This window comes from Amblyomma mixtum, chromosome 3, assembly GCF_055824585.1.
Source record: "Amblyomma mixtum isolate Tamu chromosome 3, ASM5582458v1, whole genome shotgun sequence".
Taxonomy (NCBI): domain Eukaryota; kingdom Metazoa; phylum Arthropoda; class Arachnida; order Ixodida; family Ixodidae; genus Amblyomma; species Amblyomma mixtum.
Genome location: NC_143014.1, coordinates 194139254 through 194166494, shown reverse-complemented (window position 1 = coordinate 194166494; position 27241 = coordinate 194139254). Strand labels below are relative to the sequence as shown.

The following is a 27241-nucleotide window of genomic DNA, read 5'->3' as shown; positions in this document are numbered from 1 at the left end:
CCGTCTAGGTACATGTCGAACTTCGACAATGCGAACATGATCGCCAGGCATTCTTTTTCGGTCACGGAGTAATTCCGCTCCGCCGATGTGAGCGTGCGACTAGCGAACGCGACAGGGCGCAGTTTGCCCTCGTGTTCCTGCAACAAAACAGCTCCAACACCGTAGTCACTAGCGTCTGTCTGCAAGACAAACTGCTTGTTCAGGTCGGGGAGGCGCAGACTAGCGGTATTCGCTATCGCGCGAGCCAAGGCAACAAATGCGTCACTCTGTTCCTTGCCCCAGACCCACTTCGAGCCTTTACGCAACAGCAGGTTCAGCGGCCTTGCAAGCTCCGAACAGCGCGGGATGAATTGCCTGTAGAACGCAACCATCCCCAAAAACCTCTGCAAGCTTTTCACATCCATGGGGCAGGGGTAGTTCAGAATTGCCTGCAGTTTGTCATCATTCGGTCTCAGTGTGCCATCATCCACGACAAAGCCCAAGAGGTTCACTCTCTTCGATGCCAACTGCACTTTCTTTGGATTAATGGTTAGACCGGCACGTCTCATTCTATCGAGAACGGAATTCAGGTGAATGAGGTGCTCCTCGAACGACTGTGAGAATATCACAACGTCGTCGAGGTACGCCATGGCGTAGTTGAACCTTGCATCGCCCAGCACGATGTCCATCAGTCGCATGAACGTGCTCGGGGCGTTAGACAAACCAAACGGGAGTCGAGTAAATTCGAAGAGCCCGCGGTGGCAGGTGAATGCGGTTTTCTCAATGTCACCTTCGGCCACCTCAATCTGCAGGTACCCTCTGCTTGCATCTAGGACTGTGAAGAACCTCGCGTTCCCTAACGCGTACATCACAGCCTCGATCGACTGAAAAGGGTACGCAACCGTAGGCGTCAGTGAGTTGAGCTTACGATAATCAACACACAGCCTGACCGATCCATCTTTCTTCGGCGCTAGAACCACTGGGGACGCCCAGGGACTTTGTGAGGGTCTCACCGCACCGGTATCAATCATCTCGTCAAGGGCACAGTCGAGAAGCTGCCTCTTATGCGCACTTAACGGCCTCGGGTTACACCTGAAAGGGCGCGTATCACCCGTCTGAATCTCGTGCTGAAGCAGGTCGGTTCTGCCCGGTTTCTCCGTGAAGCAATCCGAAAACGGGAGTAAAGTTTCCGCGAGCCTTCGGCGCTGACTACTGGGTCCTGAGAAAGACGCAATAATCGCTTCTAACGGGCCACCGTCTCTCAGCGTCTCGAGGGAGCTCACCTGCCTTTCTGTCGCACAGGTGTGGACAACCACCTTTTGTGCAGGACAGCCGGGCAAGGATGCGCTTTCGAAGGGAATGAGGGGGGCGAGCTGGCTGTAACGATAGCCATTCTCCCCCATGTCGAGCACAATGCCTTCGCTCGAGAGAAAATCCCTTCCCAGAATTACTGGTATCGACAAGCCAGGCAGATAGACGAAGCGATGTCTCCGCTTTCTGCCGTCAAAACGCATCGTAAGACGCACTGCTCCCTTTGCCCTTGCCGCCCCAGCTGCTAAGCTTAACGGGGTTTCGGCCGGTCTGACACGGATGTTACCTAGCCGGCAGGCCTCGTACACCTCGTCACCGACCAGTGACAGCGTTGAGCCCGTGTCTACGAGTGCAGAGTAGCATCGACCCGCTAACTGCACTAGCATAAAAGGGCTTGAGCGCGGAACGACTCCCTGAGTTCTACAGGCGAGCGGGACAAAGGCCTCCCCGTCGCCGGCGCGGGAGTTCTTTTCCTGACTAGCGCCTTGACAACCATGAAATTCTCCCGCTGACGGTGAAAGGTCGGTGCCACCAGACATCACCGCCAGCGCCTGGCGTTTCCCTGCATACGCCTAGCTTGGCATTCGCGTGCCACGTGGCCGGGCTGGTTGCAATTCCAGCAAAGCCGGTCATTCACCCGCCGCGTAGACGGAGGACTCCTCGTTCCACGAAGCGGTTGGGGACGGCTCTCCCCTTTCTCCGCGCATTCCTGACGCTCGCTCCGCGCGTGGCCTGTGAGACCAGCTCGACGCCGCTGCTCGAATGCGTACGGGTCAAGCGCGCGAGGGATAACAGGGGGTTCCGCCTGATTTTCCACGGCCATTACCTCGGCGCGCCGAGCCCTCAACTCGCATTCTCGGCCTCCATCCCATGCGCATCCCGGTTCTAGCGATTCGGCCGGCCTGGGGGGCGGCCGGTAGCGCAGTTCGGCGAGTAAATCCGCCTGCACGGTCTTGGCCTCCTGCGCCAGGGCCTCGAGGTTTGTAAAACTGCGGCCCCGCAGATACGGCTTGAAGCGTGGATGGCACTGCCTGATCACACGCGCAACCTGATCTCGGTCGGTTGCCGTCGGGTCTGCCCTCTTGTACAGCTCTTGCATTGCGCGTACGTACTCGAGGAGGCTTTCCTCTGGGTGTTGGGTGCGCAACGCGAGCTCATCCAGCATCCGGCGCTCATAATCAGGCGGCAAGAACTCGGCGCGGAAACGGTCTTTGAAGTCCGCCAGCGACTGGAAAGTCGGCTGGCAGCGCCTCCATCGCGCCGCGCTCTCGACGAGTGCTACAGGCAGGACCTGCCCTAGCATTACGTCATCTGGGGCGCCCAGAGCCGTCTGGTAGTCCTCGAGTTGTTGCAAAAACTCGTGGACTGATTTCGCGTCCGTGTACCCGGAAAAGGAGGGGACCTCCATATTTATCCTCGGGCGCGAAGCTGTCGCCGATGCTACCGATGCTGCGGCCTGGTTGGCGCCAGCCACCGAACCGAGCTGACGGGCTAATGCGGCAAACATCTCAGTCACCTCCCCTATTACGGCCGCCGCGTCGGCCATCTCACTACCGGCTGCCCCGCCATCCAAAGCCGTGGCCGAAACATCCTTTCTGGGAGGCATAGTTCGCGCTAACTGTCCGGCCGCACCGGCTAACTGCTCATGGCAACAAGAACATTCACCTACACAACAATCTATCTACAAACACGCGGAAATACACAACACAAAACGCCCGAAAACTACATAAATAACACAAAACCCCTAACAAATTTACAAGACTACACAAGTCGCTACCCCGCGAACATTCCGCCTGACCCGCTCCTTAACCCTATCGGTCCGGCGTGGCCCCGAACAAAGAGGGCCTGCCACGAGTCTGGCTGCACATCCCAAAATCGGCAGAGAAATCGTCCACAAGGTGTTAATTAAAGCCGCACGTTGGGCGCCATTATTTGTGGGCAATTCCTCTGCGCGGGGACGCACAGGCAGTCACTCGAGGCAGGACTTCGTACAAACGGTTTATTCTCACATCAGGGGGCCGGTCGTCGTCGTGGCAGCTGGGTCAGGCGGTCCGTCCGCAGGGCTGGTCCGAGAGCAAGAGACCGCGAGCCTCTCCGGTCTCGCCTTATAAAGGCTTTCTCCTCGCCTCTCTCCCCCCGCCCCACCACTCGGGAAGAAGGGTTCCAGACTACCCGCGGTGAGCGGCGCGGGATTTGACTTGCCCGCGAGCAGACCCTACAACTTAAAGGCAAACAGCGTCGCGGCTGCAGCATTTTTTCTTTTGTTTCCCTGAAGGTACACTTTAATGCGAACGTAACCAAGCCACGTTACACAGGTTTCGACATCGTTTTCTTTTGCTTTATTAACTAGCATAGTGATCCGAGGCATTGTTATGAGAGCAGATCTCAAGTTTTCACGAAATTTCGGTATTCACCCGAAGTGCCTTACGGCACAAACTACAAGCACAAACCTGAATGAGACATAACCGTGTCGAGAGGGAAGAGAAATGTGAAATTTTGTTTGATTGCAATTATTTCAATCAAACAAAATTTGCTTACTTGAGTCATAATGGTGGCTTGGCAAGAAGCGCAGATACGTTGCATTATACGTAACGTTACTCATTCAGGCCAAGTTGCAGTGAAGATGAGAGTGTTAGCGTATAGAGTGTCTGCAGCGCAAGCGTTCAGTCAGCTCCAGTGTTTCACGTATGCAAGTTCCGCATCGCAAAGAGAGGCAGACAGTAATAACAGCAATTTGTTTGTGCAGTCACGATCGAAAAAAGAAATGATGAGAGCTGGCGCTTTATCATTGCTAAGCACGAAATATTATGCGAAGGCGCGTTTTTTTTTTTTTTTTGCAGATGGACATCACTGCCACGTACCTCAAAGCGCGATTGAGGTGTCCACCCATCCGGGAGGCAGTTATGCGCCTTTCCTTTCCTCAAAATCAACGAAGACTATACCTTCCGCTGGTTTTCAGACAAAGAAAGGCGCAGAACTGCTGTAATTTGTAGGTGGACGTCACCGCCTACTCACAACGTGGTTGAGGTGTCCACTGACCCAGTGTGCCATTTACACTCGTTACTCAGAGGCTTCACACACACCGTTGAAACCCGAAGAGTGAGGCTAGAAGTGCTTTCGCACTAAAAAAAAAATGGAAAAGATATTAAGGTATTAAGGTCCCGTGTCGAAGTTACATTTTTTTTTTCAAATAAAAAAATACAGGCTGATTAATTTGCAAGCGACTCCATTTTCGGCGTCTTTGAAGTAAGCTTCCCACTTCATAAATAAACAGAACGAACTCATTGCTTTGAGAGTGTGAAACGCGTTATTTCGATCTCTCACGGTTCTGCACAGTTAGCGGGCAGTTAGGCTGAAATATCCCGCGCTTCCACTTGAGCAGATTCTTCACTTTGGTCGAGACCTTCCAGGCGTGAAATGAATTCAACGAGGAAACCCCGAGCTTTCGAATACGTTAAAACGGCACTCCTTCGCTCTCGGGTGGCACGACTATTGCTTCGGTTAGCTGGCGTTGTTCTGTTTTTCAGCCCTTACCAGAGATTCAGCAGCTGCGCACGCCATTACTGCTGAGCGCTTTCATTTTCGCGTGTTTCATTTCTGCTGCACAACCCCCGCCCGACTTTTACATTCAAGCAAAAAAAAGAAAAACAGGGCTTCAAGGTGACCTTGCTTCTTGTATTGCCTTCAACTTCATCGATTTCTTCGCAATTTGTTCCGTCTAGGGTGACTCGGGAATCGACCTTGTCTCAAACGTGAAGGTAAGACTTCATTCTTTCATTTATTAAGTACTAATCGAAGTCTCTTTTCTTTTGTTATTCTTTTTAGGCTGTTGCTTGATCGCAGCTGATTGCTCTCACAGGGCAGAGGGATTGGGGTTGTGTAGTTGTGTATGTCTTGTTGCCTTTTCTTGACGTCAAGGCAGCCGCCTTGTATTGAAATGTATGTTTCCGCGTTCAGATGCCGGCTATGTGACTGCGGCAGTCGAGTTCGGTCGTTTTTACTTTGTGTAAACCCGATTCGTTCCGAATATTAGCCAATCAATTCGTTAATTGCTTATTTTGAGTGCTCTGAACCAGCTGGGCACAGCCGCGGGCCCGGCATCTGGACGCGCGCACTGGGGGCGGCTGGCGCGCTGTTCTCGGGCTGCCTTGGCTGCGTGTGCCGCCGGCCCAGTGGCTTTCTGACGCCACGTCCCACTGCTGTTTCAGGGGGTAAAGCGTTCAGTCAAGATGCCCCACGGGGGCATCGCTGACGCCACCGATTTTAAGGTTAGTCCGCGCCCTGCGCGTGCGTGCTCCCGTGACCCAGTGCACTGTGCCTTGCTCACTTGACCCCTGCTCGAGACGGAAACTAACTCGACTGGCCTCTCGGCTCCTGGATCCTTGCAACTTCGACCGTCTGTCTGTCCACCCCGTTCACAGCCCTCATTTTTCTCTTCCTCCCTGTTTTTACTCTTGCTTCCCACTGTTCACTCCTTGGTTCTCATTTTTGCCCTGCCTTTGGAAGAAGGGAGGACGTGGGCTGCACTCACGCATGACTTGCACGTTTCTCGAACGACGCATGCGTCTCTTCTCGCCACTCGCGAGGAGCGTCGGGCAGGCGTTCGTGCATTTCCTTTAGCCACGTCCCATGTGCACAGCCGTAGCAGCACAAGCAGTCAGAGCATGCACTGTATCAGCCAAGGAGTGCCTGCTGACGGTTCTACCTTTGAGTACTTCTTTTTTAGTAGATAGAAACCCTTCACCGACGTGATCGCCTCATCCAGGCGGCGCGTTTTTGCCAAGCACCATTGTTCAGACTGCCGGGCCGCACTCTAGCTTTGCGAGTCGCGTCCTCCGTATTTCTTTCTCCTTAAGCCTGCCGATTCCTGGATAGCAGTAACGACGCTAGAGGGTAGGCTATGCCTGTGAAATTACACAATAACAAAAATTTTGTTTTTGTATTCCGTGAATACGCAGCAACGTTACATAGTTTTTGGCTTCTTAAAGTCCGTTTTTATGTCACTTGAACAGTGATTTTATATATCGCTTTATATAATTTGAATAGCACCGCAAGTGAATGTCCACAACTTATGCTGCTGAACATTACCCACTGATCCATCGGGTCGCTAATGCACTAGCGTACTTACATGCACTATGGTGGCGTCTCGGCCCCACATTAAGGTACTATGGACTAGTAGAATTATTAACTCTGCCCAGATTAACTACAGAAGAACTGGAATCAGCTGTGGAAGAAATCCTAACTTGTACTCAAAGTTACTCAGCTCACATATCCTTACCTTAACGAATGTGATCCTCACAATGGTGTTAAATAGAGACAAATTCGTCACCTAGGATTTTGCTAACCACAACGCCGCGAGGGGCGGAATAGAACGAGCAAAACCATCACATAATACTGGGGCATCTGCGTATGCTTTTGCTATTTCCAGGCGCTCCTTTACGAGACAGCTTGAGTATGACAGCCGATTGAATAAAAGCGGGAAAGAACAGGAACCTTTTCTATGCTCCTTCCTTCTATTAAGAGGCACGTAAAGTGATCTGCAAAAGCTGCGAGAGCTTATTTACTGAAAGTGTTACCACGGCCATTGTTTGCTTCTCATGACGCTTATGACGCTTTTAAAGAAACAAGGCTAAGTTTCATGCAAAGCCAAGACTGATAAGGCAGCGCTTTCTGGACGTTTGCGTCATCAAAGCCGCTCTTTCGTTTTCACTTTGACGTAGGGACACAAAATAGCAAACCTACGTAACGCGCGTACCCCATCGACACGAGCCGCTCGGCACATTGCGCTCGTGTAAAACTGTGTGCATTACGTCCGCTTGTCTTTTCGTGTTCTTTCATGACAGCGAAATGAAAAGCGCAATTTTTGAATATGCAGTGCCAAATAGCCCCCATCCTCGCCCAGAGGCCCGCAAAATATCGAATAATTAGTCGTCGTGCTGGAAAGGTCTGGTAATGTTCTCCCTTTTCGGCTCGAGCTCTAGCCGTTTGCGGTTAATTGTGTGTGCAGAGCGCGTGCGCCCTAATTGCCATCGGTCTGGGACTTTTTGTTGTTGTTTTTTCTTTGTACAGAGTAAAAGGTTATGCGAGTCTTGCAGGTGGTCGCGGCTATTAGACTTGGGCGGGCGTTAAATCGCTTCGTTTTTCTCTTTTTTTTTTTCGGAGGCTTACCGAGTGCTGAGCTAATTAATAACGTCAGTCGCTAAAGACAAGCCTAAAGAAGAAAGGGCGCAGCAATCAAATCTCTGCATGCAAATTGCATGATTTTTTTACTGCTGACCGACATATTTCTGCCTCGAAGGGGCCCAAACGAACTGGTAGCTTTTGGGCGCGTTCTATTCCTGTTGCTTTAAACAAAGATTCGAAGCGATTTCGCGTAAGCTATTTGCACTCACTGAGCGCTCCTTTGCATCGAGAATCGTGGAAACTTCCGGATTACGGCACACGCACACCTGCAAGTAAGCGGTATGTAGAAGTGTGGCCGGCAGTCCCTTCAGATGCGTCCCCAGCCTCTTGCCTCGGGTAACTTTGCTACCGCTCCCCATTTCGGACTGGCGTGCTGCAGTGCTGTATACGCTGTGGACGGAGAAGTTTCAAGGACGGGATGACGAGAAGCCAAGGGCCGAATCGTACAGCTCAAGCTTCACACTTCTCACGCTCCCTAACCGCAGGAACATGCAGGCATGCCGCATTAACCCGACGGGCAGAATCGCGGAATGTGTGGGATTTTGTATTCACATAAGCGCAGTGTTTACACCGTCGTCCTCAATGGGGCATAAAACTATCGGCTAACACTCAACCTTGCTCGCTCTTTGCCTTGTGCCGTATGCAGGAGGCGCGAGGCTTGTGTGGAGCGCTCAAACGGTGGGCTTCGGAAAAGCAACGACAACTGACCGTAACTGCTCCCGCTGACGCGCGTAGACGAGAAAGCCACACGGGCGCAAGCCCCGTATCCCGAAGCCAGAGGCTGGGGCCCTATTTTGTAAAAATTATTCTCCCGATCCATTCTTTTACCTCTATGTTATTGGTGAGTCCTGCCTTTGGCACCATGCAGAGGCGGCGAAAAACATTGCTCTCTAGCTGGCGTCACAGACTGCACCTGCTAATGATTAACGGGCGAGAGAATGTGTGGAGAAATTATTCGCTCCAAAACACGGCCCCTGTTGCCTTTTCTCGCTTCGCTGCCCACCGAGTGAGAGCTCTAGGTAAGCCTGGCGCCTTCTGTGCGTCGTTTTCGTCATGCCCGGACAGAGTGCTCATTCCCATCGCTGTCGACCATCTTAGCGAAGGCATGTCTGCAGGAAATAGGTTAGTTAGCGGGCAGATGTTCATTTGGAGCCCCCATACAGCCACTCGCAGCGCGACCCCCTTGTTTCATTCCATGAGAGTCAGCCAGGCATTACATCTCTCGTCGTCTCCTCCTGCCCGGAGGAGCGCGAGCGAGGCGTAAACTTCGATGCTGTTTCCTCAGCAAAACTTGCGTGGTTGCTGTTACGAAAATGGCCTTCTCTAAGGGACCCACCTTTTCAGCATCGAAATAGTCACGTACGTTTACTATTCGCAACTAAGTCTCCCCGGTATAAGACATCAGTGGTGGCATTTGTCAAGAGAATCTTTTGAACGAGAAAATCTTGGAAGTGTTGAGGAGAAGCTTGGTGGTAACTGGGACCGTAAAATGAAGGAAGCTAAGACAACGCGGTTCATAACGCTATAACAGAACGATTTTAGAGAGGAAAATTTAGCTTTCTGTACATGGCAGGATAAGAATAGCTACTAATAGTGTACGTGGCGCTCATTGTTTTTTCTGCTCTTTCCTTTTAGGAGCTAGCAAATATTGGAGTGACATTCTCGCCAGGCGACGTGTTCATGATGAAGGTACGTATATATAATGCAAAACTAATCAAAGAGGTAACTCATCTGCGTTTTAGCTAAAGGAACTATTTTGCTTGTTGTTTTTATTGTTCCTGATGCAACAAAGTACCTTTTTTTAACCACTTTTATTTTAAAATATGAAGTGATCAATGCCTTTAACATCAATGACATTCGTGTGGTGCCGCAGTGACGGGCTCAGTGGCTTTGGTCCCAATACCATTCACGGTTCAGTGACTTTGCCGTAACAAGTTGGCTCAAGAAATGCGGCATATTTAGTTCGTTTGAAACAGCTCCCTATCAAATAACGAATAATTTAATCACGACTTCCTGTGACGCAAACCATTCGTACAACACCTTTCATACGTCTGGTGCCATTTTAGCGATGCCTTAGAACGGAACTGAGAGGACAGCGTGCTGACTCATAATCCGGGGGCACTCTTCTGGCTCGCTATTCTGAAACAACGGTCTCGGAAAAATAATGTTGATATCACGATGGAACAATGCTGTCGACATTTGGAGTATTCGAACAGGACACACTTTTTAGGTGACGGTCTCAAGCACTCTAGGTCGTTACCACTGTTATGGCGTGATACGGTATTCAGTCTGGACATAGCTAGCTCAGGCAAAAAGCATGAACGAACTGCGTTGTGCAGTTAACGGCAATAATTGTGTTCTATCCGTGACAGAATACTTAATTAAATCTCTAATCTTGGCGAGTTGGTTCATAGCTAGAAAGGGGTACGTACTTGCGCAAAAGACGGGACGAAAACAAGGAAACACAAACGACATGTACAATGCGCAACTTCCAACTGGTTTATTTCATAGAGAGCTACACATTTATACCCTAGAGGTCAAGCACAGCGATAAAAACCGTCGCATGCGCATTTCACTTCAGCATACCGCCACCACAGGTGCTGCCTGATTACATCAAAAGTTTGAATTCTTCGTTGCAATTCGTTTTTTACCCTGTTGACCGGCTGTTTTTAGTGTTGTGTTTTGCCTTTTTGACACTGCTTTTGCTGCGATGATTAGTTTTCACGCTTTGACATGCCTTTGGTTTTTGGTTTTGGTTTTGACACTGCTTTGCTACGATTTCTTTTAATGTCACCTTTCCTCATTTTTCACCTCATGATTCTTCTTTCCTTCATGATAGCGGTGCTGGGGGTTGTTGGAACTTTGGATGTAATCAGGCTGCACCTATGGTGGCGGTATGCTGACGTGAAATGCGCATGCGACCGTTTTTATCCCTGTGTTTGACCTCTAGGGTATAAATATGTAGCTCTATATGGAATAAACCAGTTGGGAGTTGCGCATTGTACATGTCGTTTGTGTTTTCTCGTTTTCGTCCCGTCGTTTGCGCAAGTAGGTACTCCTTTCAAGAATACTTAATGCGTCTTTGTATGATCCATGTGGCACGTGCCACGCGTATTTATAGCTTTGGTGCCGGGGGTGAAGGGAATGCAGTGCCGCGTAGCGAGTTTACGCAATTTGCGTGCGAGACGTCGCTGTGACATATACGAGGTAGACGTGTTCCATTATCTACAGCATTGACAGCGCAGATATGATCACGTTTTTTTTCTTTTTTTTCTGCCGCAGGTTTGTGCGCAACTACTTGCCTTGTGTCCTTTATGTGACAGTCTTTAGGGAGTTTCTTACTCGTTGCAAGTGCGAAACTTGTTGCGTCATCATATGCCACTATCCTGCTTTTGGTGCCTCTACTCTCTGCTTCGAGCTGCTAAACTGCAGCTCGTGATGCCTCTTTTATTGGTAGCGGCTTTCACACGGGTTCAGTGGCTGGGCAGTGAAATAAGACCGAAAGAGCGGGGCCAAACAGCCCTCGTCTAGGCTCTATATATATAGAGACCAATCTGGTTTCGCTCTCCCTGCTATACGACGGTAAAACTGCCACGGCGAAGCACGGCTGAAGCTTGTGCGGGCAGCCGCGCCGTCTCTCATTTTGTCCTAACGAGTCGTGTCGCGGCCGAAATTCGCTCGATTCGGGGTCACCGCCCGACTTTTCCTGGGGCTCCCTGCTACGCTGTCGCGAAGTGGACGAAAAACAAATGTCACTGGGAAGGCGACTCAGCTCGCTGGCATCCGCGCGGCAATTCCTCGCCCTCCCCTACTTAGCCCCGCTTCCTGGCGGCAAGAGCCGGTGAGTCGCGCGCTGCATGTCGATGATTCGCCTGGACGCGGATGGGCATCATCATCTGCGGGGAGCTTATCGCGCGCCTGCGGAACCGCGCCGGACCCCGCGGAAGCGACGTGAGTACGTCGGCACGGGGGACCCTTGCCAGCATTCCGCGCACGTCCTTCAAAATCCGGGCCTCACATCCCGAAAAGTTACTGGCGCCGTTAAGCTATTAACGTGGGCGGGATTGATGGAAGGGGGCACGCGGCTGCAGTAGATTCTCGAGAGATTGCGTGCTAGGGAGTCCTCCATTGGCGACGCGCTGTCTTATTTGCTCGCAGATGGGAGGGATTTGGCTACCGGGGCGCACTTTTCGTCGTCGGGCTGTCAGGCAACAACTTTCTGGGGTGCTGTGGTGCCTAATGCCGTGTGTCGTCTAGCGACACATGTCGACGATGTCTAGAAAGACGGCTAGACCGGAGCTACGGTGCAATGTAAATATAAAGAGGTACTGTAAGCACAAAGCTTTTAGCATTATAGTCCATGGTAGATAGAGGTTGGTCAAGTGGTTCTTGATAATCACAAAGTAAACAAGGGAGGGAAAACCTCGGGGTGCTTAACAATGTTTTGACAAGAGGACTTGTCCTGAGGTTTTACCCTCCCTTGTTCAGTTTGTGATTATTAGCATTATAATTAGACCTTGTTTTCTTCGATATGTTGCAAGACAGGTGGGAGCATGAGGCTGCAGCGAAAAAAAAGAGACACTGAAAATGTGCTCTGGACCAACATGCTTTACATGCCAGACTTGGAACATAGGCGTCAACACTGCTACGCCGAATCGACCCGTTCGTTAATATAGCAAGGTATGCTGCGAAAACATCAGCAGATAAGAAGCGATCATACTCGATCGCCGTGAGTGCCTCTGAAAAGTGTAAATATTGATGAAAGCGCGCCTACTGCGTTCACTTGTCAGAACCGTACACTGCGAATCGGTGTACCGCACCGTTTAAAGCGCGGCCCTTTGCTGCCACTATAGCGCGTACCTGTGAGACACAGAAAGTGCACCGCGCGATTTCTTTACTAGGTCTAACCAACTAGCCAAGTTGAGAATTTATTTTTGCGTCAGCATTCTACTTAAAGGTGTACATTCTTCAGATTGTCGCTTCATAATTCTTTTAGCCCTTCACCACAGCAGCTGCGTTCGGCTTTAATACGCACCACTGAGAGTCAAGGAACATGTGGTTCCATCGAGAGCTTCGTACGGAGGAGAGCATTTGTCTGGTCCAACTTCTTCCGAGGCCGCCTACTCGCGCAGTACTATACTGTGGCTTCTCTGTCGACTCAGCGCGTGAATCGTTCACTCGTGCCGTTGCTCTCAGCGTCACATACCGTCAAGTCGTCGCAGGGAGCAGGTCCTGGTGCACTCGCGTCATGCATGGGGTCGTGCGGTCCTCAGTGGGAGCGTGTGGGCTTAGTTGTCTGGTCATACCTACGGTCCCGCTGTTAGGTCGTGGTATGCTGCGTTTTGTTCCCCTTCTTCTTCCAATACTGCCAGTGTCCCTCCCCACGAGATACGTTGATGTCGCCTCATATGACGCTCTTTGGTAAACGCCTCCAAGTTCCGTGATGCACGGAGCCGCGTTTCGGCCTGTCATGGCGGGTACTCGGTGTCGTTCGATGAACCGCAATCGTTTCACCGATGCAGGGATCACAAGGGGAGCCAGGTCCCCCGGGCCCCCCCGGACCACCTGGGCCGCCAGGACTGCCGGGATTCGACGGTGGCACAGGACCCCCTGGACCTATTGTGCGCACCTGTCTTGAGTGTTTTCTTTAGCAGAGAGAGAGTGTTTGTGGTGTGGTGATGCTGGGGCTTTGTTATTGATTCTTGGCCACGCTGGAGAGAGAACTTACTGCTGGGCTAGCTGGTTTTGGATAATTCTTGGCTTAAAGGTGCCAAAAACAGGACGGCGCATCGTCCTGTCCTCTTCCTTCCTGTTCTGTGCTACTTTTGGCAACTTTAAACCAAGAACGGATATTCACTGCTCGAACATCGCATTGCATCGATCGCGCTGTTTATATTTTCTGTCAAACCTAATTTGATAGTTCTCACTGATGCAAAATTTTTATTCAGCATTAGAATGCATACAGTACACTAAGAGGACCAGGAGGCACGTTCTTCGTAATCCACAAATGCAGCCAGGGGTTATTTTGTTCAGTGTTGCTCACTGCAGCTAAGGTCACGCTTCTGTGCTAACTGGTTAATTGGTTGAAGTTCGCTTAGACTGCGACACAAAGGTGCAGTTCTTCAAAAGCGAAGTCTGCTGCATAGCGGCTCGAATGCTTTCTTTTTTCCTCGGAAGCTTCAGGATAAAGAATGTGGAGTAAAAAAAAAAATGAGGGTCGATTTCCGTAGTTAGGCCAAATACGAATTAGATGCGCTAGAGCTGGGTGACCATTGTTATGTATTGGTTATCGTCCACCTGCCACCTATTCCATGCAACCTTGTGACGTCTTCACAACCTGCCAGGCCAAAGCACAAGCAACAAAAGCGTATTACCGGGTGTTTTTTTTAGAAGGTCCAAAATTTTTAAAAAAAGGTAAATTCCTTTAGATTTATTTTAACCCTGGGGCTATACTGAGGCCTACGGCGGACGCCAGGTAAGAGGCAAACTACTTTAACTAGTTCGCTGATTAACTGAATACGTTAATTAACTTTTATAATTTTTATTTTAGGGGATATGTTGTATTAGCAGAATTGGAGATCGTCTTCCAAACAATCCAGGCAAGAAAAAAAAGTTAATCAAAAAATTTTTTGCGCGCGTTACGAAGCGAGAAAAAGTCACCCTGGTAGGCAGCTTCACACTGTAACCCAGCGTCTGTGAGCGCCTGTGACGTAGCTCGCTCCGCCCTGCGCTTTGTGTCAGTGCGTTTTTCTTCCAACGCGGCATTCCGTGAGACCGCGGAGCGAAGCGAAACAAGCAGCGATAGCGCAGGCCGCCCGTCCGGGCTTCAGGTGATATCAGCCGTGTGACGCAAAGCGCAGGGCGGAGCGAACTACGTCAGAGGCGCTCCCCGCCGCTGAGTTACGGTGCGAAGATGCCTACCAGGGTGACTTTTTAGCGCCTCGTAACGTGCGTGAAAAATTTTTAGTTAAAATTGTTTTTTTCGGTTGGAATGTTCGCAGGCCGATCTTCAATTCTGCGAATACAACATAACCCCTAAAATAAAAATTTGAAAGGTTTATTAACATATTTAGTTAATCAGCGAACTAATTAAAGCAGTTTTCCTCTTGCCTGGCGCCCGCCGTAGCCTCCAGTATAGCCCCAGTGCTAAAATAAATCTAAAGCATTTACCTTGTTTTAAAAATTTTGAACCTTCTAAAAAAAAACACCCGGTATATTGCGTCTGTCTTTCTTGGCTACGTGTGTTTCGCGCTACTGAGTATGATCCGTCGAGGTGATCAAAATAATTCGGCTCTCTGCATCCGTGAGGCAGTGTTCGAATCATTGTGCAACCAAAAACCCACCGTTTTTTTCTTTTTCTTATGCATGCAAGCAGTCCCGGACACGCGGACCGGTTTTTCCAAGGGAATAAAGCGCTTGGAGGAAAAGTTTTGTCACCCGGCATGTCGATACCAAACCGATGCCAATCGTGCAGAAGCCTAGTGCGCAAAACCTCTGGGTTCGCACGAAAAGTTAGGGTCGCAACAGCCGACAGGTGTACCAATATCAGTTTCTGCACGTGTGGGAAGGTTTCGCCATGTGAACTGCAGCTTTGATTCTTCCAGGGTCCTCCGGGTGAAGTTGGTCCCAGCGGTCCGCCCGGCCTCGTGGTAAGTTATACGCAGCAAGGACTCGATTGTCTCTTAGAAAAACCCAGATTTAAATGTACGCCAGAGAGAGCGCTGTGAGCCACATTTCCAGTGTTTCCCCTGCTCTCTCTTCTAAAGCTCAGGGAAGATAGCCTGCTCCTGGCCGCCCTCTCCACTTGTTACTGCTAATAGATTAATTTCCTATGTCAAACTGCAGTTTGTAACTTCAGTTTACAACTTTCCTATTTCAAACTGCAGGCTTGTCTGCGAACCAGACAAGCGTCAAAAGATATGTCTGATTTAGCCAGCGTTCACTCACCATTTAATAACCGCCTTTGTGGTGTAACGGTGTGGCCGCGTTCAGAGCAATAATTACGCGAGCGCAACCCACTTTTTAATTTTGTTGTAACGAACAAGCATCGAAGTGGCGAAGCTCATTATACATCCTTAGGGGAGGAACAGTGATTCGCCTAGCGGCGAAAGCTCTGGTACCGTTAGTAACAGGCATGGAGCGAGCAAAGCCTGCATAATTCGCACGCTGCTTGCGAAGATGATCTGAAATGGCGCAGTAGCTCCTCTTCTGTGGAAGTTAGGTTGATCGTTTTGATGTAGTTTCTACTGTATTTCGTAGAAACTCATCTGGATGCAACGTGCCCGTCCCTTATAAAAATGGTCTATAAACTTCTTATAGACTCTAATGCCTTCCTGCAAATATTTCCTTTTGTCTGTTCATAGGCTGTAGACTGTCTATAGACAACAGTCTACTAAAAGTGTATGGCCATAATTCTATAGATTGTCTATAGACTGTCTATAGAATTTGCAGTGCCTATAGGCTGTCTATAGGATTTGTCTATAGAGAGTCTACAGATTCTATAGACAGAAGTCTATGGACAGTCTATAGACTATCTAAAAATGTTTTGCAAGGAACGTGTCTGGTTTTCTTTCCTTTTTTTTTACTTCGAAACCGCCACCCGCGATCCCCCTCTCCATCCCCGCCATCCTTCACTCTCCAGCCCTCCAGAACCGCGATCCACAACCCACCCACCGAAATCTACCTTCCAGAAGCGCCACCACCCACCACCAATCCACCTACCCTCACCCTCCACAAGACCACCGCCCACTAGAGGTCCACTCCACAGCGGAACGAAGAACCGACGGCGAAATCGAATTCAGAGACGCAGTGGGAAATCCAGCTGGCCCCCACAGCCACCACCCCACCACTCTAGCTAGGAAACTGCCCACCCACCCACCTCTTTTCTAACTTTCCTTGACCCACCCTTGACCCAACTCCGCCCACCTTCACCCCAGAAAAATTCTGTCGCGTGTGCTGAGCCTCGGCTTGTAGTAAAAGCATCAAATGAATCATCGAGGGTAAATCCTACTGCCGGCAGAATCGGTGAGGCTAACCCCACCAGTAGCTTGCAACCACATCAATCTCCTCCTCTTGTCGCATCAGATGCGTGATCGTCCCATATATATATATATATATATATATATATACGAGGGGGTACCCAAAAGAAACCGGAATAATTTTTTTGGTCGGCAATGCTTCTGTGGTACCGCGTTTTGCCACTAGGAGCGCATAGAACGAACATTCCAGAGTCAGTAAGCCGAGCGCCGTCGTTGAAGGAGGTCAGACTAGTTTAGGCAGAATTTTAGAGTGACGACTGTTTTGTGTGAATGTCGTTTTTGCAATGGCTGATTTTCGTGAACAGCGTGCGCCGGGGAAATTCTGATTTTTGCTCGGAAAAAGTTGAATGGAAACTCTTGAAATATTAAGAAAGACGTACAAGGACGATGCTATGGGGACAACTCAAGTGTTCCTAAATCGAATCCTGAATCAAAGCAACAATCATGCCAACGGAAAACATCAAATTCTCCTCGCCTCAAGAAAGCTCGTCAGGTGAAACCAAACCTCAAAACAATGCTGATTTGTTTTTTCCACGACGTGAGAGGAGTCGTCCATTGAGAATCTGTTCCGCAGGGTCATACAGTTAGCCAGGCTTTCTACTTGGATGTTTTGAAAAGATTGGGCAACAGTGTGCGGTGGAAGCGGCCAGATTTGTGGCGGTCGGGTGACTGTTTTTTCCATCATGGCAGTGCCCCTGCTCACACAGCGCTGTCTCTACGACAATTTTGGACCAAAAATGGCATGACCCCTATTCCTCAACCCTCATACTCTCCCGACCTTGCCCCGTGCTACTTTCTTTGTTTCCTAGAATGAAAAAAATAGGTGAATGGAAAGCGTTTCGCTGATGTTGCAGAGGTGAAGAAAAAAAACGACGGAGGCACTGTCAAGCATCACAAAAGATGAATTTAAACAATGTTTTGAAAAATGGAATGAAAGATTCGATAAGCGTATCATTGCAAGTGGGCAATACTTTGAAGGGAATTGAAGGTCTGTACTTAAAATGTGACCAAATAAGTTCAAACAAAAATAAGTCCGGTTTCTTTTGGGTACCCCCTCGTATATATATATCCTACTGCCTACTGCCCGATTCCACAGAAGGAGAATGGAAGCTCTGAGTTAATATATATATATATATATATACACACGAGGGGGTACCCAAAAGAAACCGGACTTATTTTTGTTTGAACTTATTTGTTCACATTTTAAGCACAGACCTTCAATCTCCTTCAAAGTATTCCCCACTTGCAATCATACGCTTGTCGAATCTTTCATTTCATTTTTCAAAACATTGTTTAAATTCATCTTCTGTGATGCTTGACAGTGCCTCCGTCGTTTTTTTCTTCACCTCAGCAACGTCAGCGAAACGCTTTCCATTCACCTATTTTTTCATTCTAGGAAACAAAGAAAGTAGCACGGGCAAGGTCGGGAGAGTATGAGGGTTGAGGAATAGGGGTCATGCCATTTTTGGTCCAGAATTGTCGTAGAGACAGGGCTGTGTGAGCAGGGGCATTGCCATGATGGAAAAACCAGTCACCCGACCGCCACAAATCTGGCCGCTTCCACCGCACACTGTTGCCCAATCTTTTGAAAACATCCAAGTAGAAAGCCTGGCTAACTGTCTGACGCTGCGGAACAAATTCTCAATGGACGACTCCTCTCACGTCGAAAAAACAAATCAGCATTGTTTTAGGTTTGGTTTCACCTGACGAGCTTTCTTGAGGCGAGGTGAATTTGAAGTTTTCCATTGGCATGATTGTTGCTTTTATTCAGGATTCGATTCAGGAACACTTGAGTTGTCCCCATAGCATCGTCCTTGTACGTCTTTCTTAATATTTCGAGAATTTCCATTCAACTTTTTCCGAGCAAAAATCAGAATTTCACCGGCGCACGCTGTTCACGAAAATCAGCCATTGCAAAAACGACGTTCACACAAAACAGTCGTCACTCTAAAACTCTGCCTTAACTAGTCTGACCTCCTTCAACGACGGCACTCGGCTTACTGACTCTGGAATGTTCGTTCTATGCGCTCCTAGTGGCAAAACGCGGTACCACAGAAGCTTTGCCGACCAAAAAATTTAGTCCGGTTTCTTTTGGGTACCCCCTCGTATATATATATATATATATATATATATATATATATATATATATATATATATATTAACTCAGAGCTTCCATTCTCCTTCTGTGGAATCGGGCATCCGACGCAAGGTACAAATTCTGTCGCGTGTGCTGAGCCTCGGCTTGTAGTAAAAGCATCAAATGAATCATCGAGGGTAAATCCTACTGCCGGCAGAATAAATAAATAAAATATAAATAAATAAAACCAGATTGGCATTACATGATTTTTTATCTTTCAGGGACCTGTTGGGAAGGACGGTCTTCCGGGACCCAAGGTGAGTTCCTAAGGCGGGGCGTTTCGCAAGGGCACGAATCGCTCCAAATTGCTGCCACGCCGGACAGCGCGCGCCCCACGCTGGCTTCGCATCTCTGCTCAGGGCGAAAAAGGTGACAAGGGCGAGCGCGGCCTTACGACGACGCTGGACGGAAACACGTTCCCGACGGGATTCATCGAAGGCCCCGCTGGGCCGCCAGGACCGCCGGGCCCCGCCGGACCGCCCGGCAGGAAGGTGGGCACATTGCACTCCGCTCAGAGTAGCCGGCATTGCGGACGTCTGAAAGCACCGTCCGAGGTGCATCAATTGCGGCACGGAAAAGGGGCGAAGTTCGGAGAGCGACAGAGGGAGGTGCAACCGTCTGTCCACAGCACCTTGAAGCGTTAAACTCGGCAATGCGCGTCAAAAGAAACGCAGTATACGGGACAGTTAACGTGTTCGTGTTGAAAAAAGAGCAAAGAACTATAACGGGTGACCATAAACATGTTGCGAATTTCGGCGATAGCCGGCCGCTTCATTCCAGTGAGGTTAATGATGAGTGAGGTGATTCCCTGAAATTCACAGCATCTGTAGTGAAATGCTCGTAACTGCTCGTCTTCTCTTTAAGGAAGCTGCGTGCGACATGAAACGGCTGAGCCACTCGTATTGATAACAGGTCTGCGCGGAGACTCGTTCGGGCGGCTGCGGCCACGCGTGCAGGAGCCTCCAAGGACTGATGCGTGCCCGTTCGATTCTGCGTGAAGTCTGGTTTATTTACAAAGGTTTGAAGTGGAACAAAAGAAATCACATACAAGTAAGGGGGAAAGAGGGGGCGGGAAGCTGAAAGCGCGTCCTGAGAGAGAGCGTGTGGCAAGAACACCACCCTTGACCTTTGCCGGGTTGAGTGAACACCTCCCAAGCCGCGTTTACACGCATGCGACAGAAGTCGACTCCAGTAAACTTTCTAAGGGAAAGTGCAAAAACGTCGAGGAAGAGAGTAGAGGACGAGTCACGTCTTTCCTTCTCAAAATCCGCTCTATCTCTCAAAAAGCTGACTGGACTCGACTTCTCTCGCATTCATGTAACTGTCGTTGCGTCCGGCTCTACGATGTGGGCAGCCCTTTCGACCGCTTCACCCGTCTTCCTTTGTCTCCCCTCAGAGCCGTCTCCTATTTTCTACAGCATCCTTTGGCCGAACGCGGATCTTCACGTAGTCGCCGCTGGCGCTTGCAGCGACGTTCTTACTCTGAGCGCTGCTTCGGGCGGGGATCCGTCTGGTCTGTCACGGCAGCGAACAATGCGCTGCGTGAGGCTGACGTCATAAAAGCGCAAGGCTTCGGACGACACGAAACCAACACACTTCGCACTGCAACCACTAGAGCTGTAAAAGACGAGGACGGGAGTAAAGGAGCGACGCGACTGCTATGCAGCGGGCGTGTGGTGCAGTTAATCCCGTCCTCGTCTGCGACACAGACTGTGACACAGACGTTAGGGTGGCTAGACTACAGACGTGTTCAACACAACGCCGTCTTCTGGTTTAGTCTTGCGTTTCTGCACTTCGCTCTCGCCGAAATTCGTCGCCCGAGGGGGAGTGACGTCTTGCAACAGTTGAGGTCGGCGGCTCGTGCGATAAGTGCGGCGGATTTTACTGACAAGAGGCGCCGAAGCGGGTGTCTTGCAAGCTGCTGTCTCGAGAACGGATGGTTTAATGTACTGACGTGAAGAGGAGCAGAAGAAGGCTTGATTAGCTAGTAGAGGCGTTATGAAAGACCCTATGAGCGCGGGTTCTTTGTCAGATGGCAGAGAGGTACACCGGAACCTTCGCTAGCTCGTGCATTATCATCCGCAAGCAGTGCGCAAATGACCTGCGTATTCTAAGAAGTAGACGGTCGTCGGTAACGTAAACGTGTTCTAGGATTAACTAATTTACTTTCAAGTGCGGCGGTTACAAATGGATAAACGTCAGCAGAAGATCCCATCCACTTCCGCTATCTTGCGCTTGCGCTGTTCCCATATTTTTCTTTTGCGGCGAGTTGTAATGGCCGTTTGGCGTATGGCGATGAGCTTCGAGGTGCGGAGTGGCCGGTACAAAGACGAGAGTGCGAATAAGCCGCTCATGGTGGAGTCGAGCGACCCAGTCGAATCCCCGCCGACCATTCGTCACAAGGGGCGGAGAAGTTTTGCCTTTTGCCGGCCACCCCAAGTCAGACCCGCGTGGCACGTGCCGGGCCTGCGCAGATTTCCGACGCTGCCGCCGCACAGCCGAAAATCCCCAATGACGGCCGTGCACGGAGAGCCGGTCGTGATACGAAAAAGGGGGGCAATTTATCCTTCTTAATGCTCGCTCTGTTCCCCTGGTTCCGTGCCGTTTGAAGTAAACCGAGAGAGCGTGGCATCGCTGTGAGACTGGAATCCCGCAGAGTGTATATCGGGGGCCGTAATGCGACGCCCGGGATGAGCGTGTCCGTCGTCCGGCGCGGAGAGACGACTGCAGCCACGGCGGCAGGGCGCCCGTATCGCGGCCGCCCCGGCATCCATCACTTTCCCGCCGCGGAGACGCAGCGAGCTCGAGTCGCGGCCGGATAATCGGTTTACGGTGCCTCTCCCGCCCGCGTAATCCCGTTGAGTCCCCTCCCCCAACCGCCCTCGCCCACTGGTCCATCGGCGGGTTTTCCGGGCGGATCAGGTTACGTTCACGCGCCTACTCGCAACCACCGCTGACGTCTCATTCCGGCTGAAAAGTCCTATTACACCCCTCTGCCTTCCTTAGCTACAAATTACGCGTCGTCCTATACGGTGGTGTTGTGTATCCGCTCGTCTGTTGGCTGCGAAAAGACGGCAGTCGTGGAGGTAATCGCCCAAGAGGAGTCGCTGTCGCCGCCTGCGAGACAAGTGGCTTCGTTTGGCTCACCCCTACCCGGCTCGCTCTCTAGAGCGTGCGCTCCGCTGGGCTTGAGCTTTGACAGTCTTGGCAGCCTCCATCTGAATGCTATTACCTCAGAGCGTGTTTGCATGTGGGTATACAGTAGGTACTTTAAATTACTTTGCCGAGTGAAAGGGTAGTACGTATGCTCGGAACGTAGGGAGCCATATCAGTACTCTCGAATACGCCTATACGGGACTAAAACGGGAGTAAGCTGTCCCCTATCGCACTCCCTTTCTACTCCTTTCTGTTCACAGTGTAGTAACACATCGGAGCGAATGCGCTCGGCCACGTACGCCTAGGCACCGTGAGAGGTGGCTCACTCGCTCACACAGTCACGTACGCCAGTGTGAGTGAAACGAAACGAGTGCGTTCATGAGTGAGCCTGCCGACCTATGCACTTGAGAAGAGCTGTGCACTGCGATCTTTAAAGCAGAAAAAGCTGCATGTCTTGTCTCTGCATGTGTCCTGCGTCACCCGTGCGGCTGAAACTCGCTCGCTGCTCCTAAAGAGTACAGCTACACTTGGCGTGCCGAAAATAGTTTTACAAAATGCGCGTTCCTCATGCCGCCCGAAAGAGGATCCGAGCGCTGAAGAAGAAAGACGGCGGTTCACTAATCAGTGGTATGCAGCACTCTCGTTTCCGTATGGCTTATTCGTCGACATCGATTTGTATTGGCTCCCGCCGGTATTTATTCACTTCTCTTGGGTTATTCTGCTCAGCTTGGATAGCCGTAAGTTCCGTCATTTAGATTTTGCTAATTTGCTGAACAGCTGGTCGCCAGATGCTCCTGCTGGTAAATGCTCTTGCCGTCGCAGTTATTGGGCGCAGTGAAATTTCCTCTTCACCTACACGGCTGGAAATTACGTCGCAGCTCGTTTCCGCCACTATCGCAAATTTTACGGTCAAGATCCAGATCCCGGATCCAGTCGCAGGTCCAAGATCCACGCATAACAGATTTTTGGTCGCGCCTTTGTCGCCTTTCTTTTTTGATGCATATATTCTGAGGAAGTGTTTCAAGCGTAAAGAATGGTGCATAAGGCAGGGCGTCTGTGGTCCGCAGGAGGAAGTTGTTCCTCAGCCAGTCACGCCCTCTTTTCTCCCCCGGTCGATTTCGACACCGCCTTGAAGAAGTGAAGCGTCGGCGTTCTTCCTATAGGGTGGAAACACGCGAGCAACACAATTATGAAGCGGAGGGGGCCTAGGCCTTTTCAAATTCCAGTCATGGGTCATGATAAATCGCGCACCACAAAGCGCGGGGTTACGGAAAACCAGCGAGTTCCGCAGGATTCCACCGCAGCCAAACGCCATTCGGCACCGAGTCTGCTGTGGTACAATGAGATGCATTCTCTTCGGCAGACATTTTATCGGGGCTTTCAGCAGTACCCAGGCGTCACTTTCGACCTTTCTTCAGTTGGTTGCGCAGGGCACAACGAGCGAAATCTAATTACGGGCCGCGCGCACGGAAATAGCGCCAGGAGGTAAGAGGGACGTCTGAGGGACGCCACGGGGAAGCAGGCCTTTTTACGTTTCCTCTAAAAGCTAGGTGTAGTTAATTATATCCTAATTGACAGGAACATGGCCCGCGTTCTTCTGGCCGAGAAATCGCCGCGAAGGAGCCGGCTACTGGCCGCGTCGGTTCGGTGCCCGCTCGAGAAACACAAAAGGACAAGAGTGGCGTGAACGTCACGTCTGCCAGGAACGCGGCACCGAGTTGCTTGTTTCCTCTTCCTGAATGTTTCAGGGAACAGAAGGGAAGAAGGGCACTTGAAACAGAAATCTTGGAGGTAGACGAACAAAGGCTGTTTCCTTTCAGCCGAATCACGCCGTTATCCGCGCGCCTTCAAAGTGCGCTGTTGCTACCTTTCTTCCGTGATGGGAAGCCGCAGACCCACTGCAGCTCGGAATTAGTTGACGGTTATAACCTGCGCCGGTGAGGCGGACGGGCACCTTCAGTAAAGTAAGAGAAAGAAACGCTTCACGGATTTTCGCACCGAGCGATGGAGCTCTTCCGCGGCGGAAGGGAGCACGTCTGAACGAAACGGGGCAAGGGAGAAATAAGAGAAAAGGACGACGAGCGGCAGAGGGCTCCACGGCGCGAGGCCAGTAGCAGCAGCAACAGTAGAAGAAGAAGAAGAAGAAGAAACAGTGCCATCTCAAGCCGCGCGTTGTCCGATTATACGCGGAACGGCTTTCCGTGTGGGGTGGTCGGTGGAAGTGGGGAGGGGGTCGCATTTTTCTGTCACAGCATTCCAGAGATAGCTGCCTCCTCCGCGACGTCGACAGCACGGCGGCGGGAAAGGAGAAAATCTGGCCAGCGGGGCTCAGCGTTTCGCTTGCGTTTGTGTTCGCCAACCTTGTTTTCCTCGAGATGCCACTGTCCGCGCAGGGGAAGAACGCGCCCCTTTTCCGTCTCGGGCGTGCTTAACAGTCTCAGTGTTACTCACATTTGTGCCGCTTGGAGGCGAGAATTTGTTTCTATTTTCTTTTTCTGGTGCTGCTGCTGCTTCCACCACATTCCCGCGATTACAAATGGCGGCGAGGTCCGTAGATGGCGGCGGAGATCTCGGGTCTTTCTCTCTCCTCCTCCGTTGTACTCCGAGTAACGTTACAACACCGCTTATTATTCCTCGCGCGGGCTGGCCCGTGCGTACACTTGCGGCGAGGCACGCAGCGCTTGCCTAAACGGCGTCATCGGTCCTCGATTAGGAAGGCCATATTGCTAAAGCGGCTCTTACTCTTAGTAGATAACTCTCTCACGTTTCCGCTCTTATCTACCGAGTGGCGGCGGGGTACTCACAGTATACCTGCGGGAAAGCCGATACAGATTTCTGCGCGCGGGGATGCACGACTCCGTACGTCCCCCCACGCCACCCCGTTATGCATCGTGACTATATCTTGCTTCAGTGCGGCTGCAGCACACACACCTAGTAGAGCTCCTAGAGTTAACGCAGTACGCAGTTTCTTGATGCAAAACAACGAAACCAGGAGCCACGTGCCTCTGTCTGCAGAGACGGAGCGCCTCGGGAGGTCACGCATGCTGTCTGCCTAAGGATCAGTCGGTGTGTGACAAGAATTCTCGGCAAACCGCGACCGGAAACCTGCGAACTGTTACCGTCGCCCTGGCTGCATTTCGGGATAGTTCTCGCTAGAAAGCCGTGAACGAAGGTGTCAACAGTCGTTACCACGGACGGAAGCGCAGGGGAAATAACTGCGCTTTGAGTGACACATATCCATCGCACGTCGTGTCGCTCTGTCATATGAACGGCGCAGATTAACGCCAGTTTCTCTAGACAGGGCTATCATGGTTACTTACTCAAACATCCATGAACTATACAGGACCATACTGGGCGGGACCGGCCACTAACGCCTAGGGCAATAGCGTGTGCGCGCGTCCCTCTCTCTCCCTGTATATCTTTACGCTCACACACACCCTTGCATATTGAAAACTGTCCAAACATCGAAATGCGCGCGCGTTTCTTCCACTTCGAGCCTGCGGCCGTCGCCTATAGGGAGCGTACAATATATTGGATAGTTGCTGTGGCCTCACGCATGAAATCTCGGCTGCCCGCACGGAATGCGCCTCACTCAAGCCGATTTGGATTCCATCTCGACGGGACATTTCCGAGAGCGCGCTGGAAAAACAGTAATCCCGCGCGTATGGGGCCGAGGCGTTATCGTCGTCCTCGGACGCCGGATCCTCTCCAAGCCGAGGGAACTGCGTTTTCCTCCTCTCTGTTGTTGGCGTTGTCTTAGCGGCTGCAAAGAGGGAGCCGCACTCAGCTCTCGGCCAGCGCCACGCCGAGAGAGAGCTGGCTCGAGCCATTCCTCTCGGATTTAGCGCCCCGCAAGCGCGCCCAACGAAGCAGAGAAGGGCGCATTTTTGTATTCCACGCTGCGCTCGCGCCTTTTGCGTGTTGAGAGTAGAAAGCGCGGAGAAGCAGAACTTGTGGCACCCTCGGGCCCGCCACGGACACGTTTCCCGCTTTGGGTTTGACGTCCCGCTGCCTCTGGTCGGCGGGGACGGACGTTCTCGAGTGCCTTCGGCGCTTCTCGAGGGCCGCGTAAAAGGCGCCCGTGCCGCCTCACTCCCGCCAAGCCGATCTGCAGGACACTAAGTTTCGCCTTCCGCTTTGCGCGCGGGAAGGGAAGAATTTGAAGAAACGACTCGAGGCTGAGACTATTCTACTAGACGACGCCCGGCAAGCGCTGTCCCTCTTCAAGTTTCTCGTGAGCTGTTGTTCTTTCTGCGCTTCTATCGTTTTCTATCGTCTTCTAGCGTCCCTCTCTTCCACTAAACCACCCTCTCCATCCTTGACTGACGAGAGACGCTCCTTCGACCTCCGGCTGGCAATGCTGGAACGCCAGCAGCGAGAGCAGCAGCGCATTTCCCACGATCTACAACAGCAGATACATGCCTTGACTCAAACCCTCCAGACAACCACCTCCTCTCTTACCTCCCAGCTTAGCAAGCTAAATGAGCACCTTGCCACGTTCACCACTCCTTCCTCCAGCGCCCAGGTCGCCCCTTTGGCTGACCTTGTAGAAACCACCACACAGGCCCATCACACTCGCTTGGTTCAGCTGGAAACTTCGGTTCTCCAGATCCTTACCACCCTCCAAGCACAATCCAAACAATTAGAATCCTTCACTTCTACGCTACAATCCCTGCATGAGTCACTGCCCCCGGCCAAAAAGAAGGAACGCGTACCATCGCGTTCCTCTCCACTATCATAATGGCGTTTGGCGAGGACCTCGAGATTGTGCAGTGGAACTGCCGGAATCTTTGCCACAATAAGACCCCCCTCCACCAGTATCTACTCACCCGCCCCTCTCTGCCTCATTTTCTCCTTCTCCAGGAGACCCGGACGGCCCGCAATGTCCCCGGCTACCGCGCCTACCATGCCACTACGGCCACACCACTTGCGTCTATTTATGTACGCAGTGACGTGCTCGTAGAGCAAATTGACATCCCCTCCACCCTCCTTAAATATTTAGTTGGTGTGATTTATTACCACCCTTCTTCCCGCATCTCACTCGTCCTTTTGTCTTTTTATAACCCCCCTGTCACTTCCTCTTTATTCTCTGCTCTGGGTAAATTCCTTCACTCTCTTCCTTCTACCTCCCATATCCTCTTTGGTGGTGACTTTAATGCCCCTCACACATTCTGGGGCTACCCACAAACCCTCAAACCCGGCCGCCTCCTCCATTGTCTGTCCCAGGAACGCCACCTCACCCTTCTTAATACTCCTGGCTTTCCTACTCGAGCGGGCACTGCCTCACAACGCCCCACGACACCCGACCTCACTTTCTCTCGGGGTTCACTTTCCTTTCACTGGCAGGTGACAGCCGAAACTCTTCTAAGTGACCACTTTCTCATCCATATCACCGCTTCTCTTTCCCACATCCCTCGCTGTCATCCGGTTATTCACA

General features: G+C 51.1%; 1 protein-coding gene across 18 annotated transcripts in view; it reads left to right on the top strand.

Moving 5' to 3' along the window:
* LOC149353166 (uncharacterized) overlaps positions 1 to 27241 on the top strand; it is a 331688-nt gene that overhangs the window by 223315 nt on the left and 81132 nt on the right. For 16 of the 18 annotated variants that reach the window (XR_016290916.1, XR_016290919.1, XR_016290917.1 and 13 more), the window contains exons 7-13: positions 5013 to 5048; positions 5499 to 5558; positions 9109 to 9162; positions 12996 to 13094; positions 15078 to 15122; positions 18870 to 18905; positions 19008 to 19139. Coding sequence is in view for 12 of the 18 variants with exons in the window: in XM_089582362.1 (XP_089438488.1) it covers positions 5013 to 5048; positions 5499 to 5558; positions 9109 to 9162; positions 12996 to 13094; positions 15078 to 15122; positions 18870 to 18905; positions 19008 to 19139 (462 nt within the window). In the remaining 6 variants the exon portion in view is untranslated. The remainder of the gene's footprint in view (positions 1 to 5012; positions 5049 to 5498; positions 5559 to 9108; positions 9163 to 12995; positions 13095 to 15077; positions 15123 to 18869; positions 18906 to 19007; positions 19140 to 27241) is intronic. The other 2 variants (XM_089582359.1, XM_089582368.1) reach the window with 2 other exon arrangements.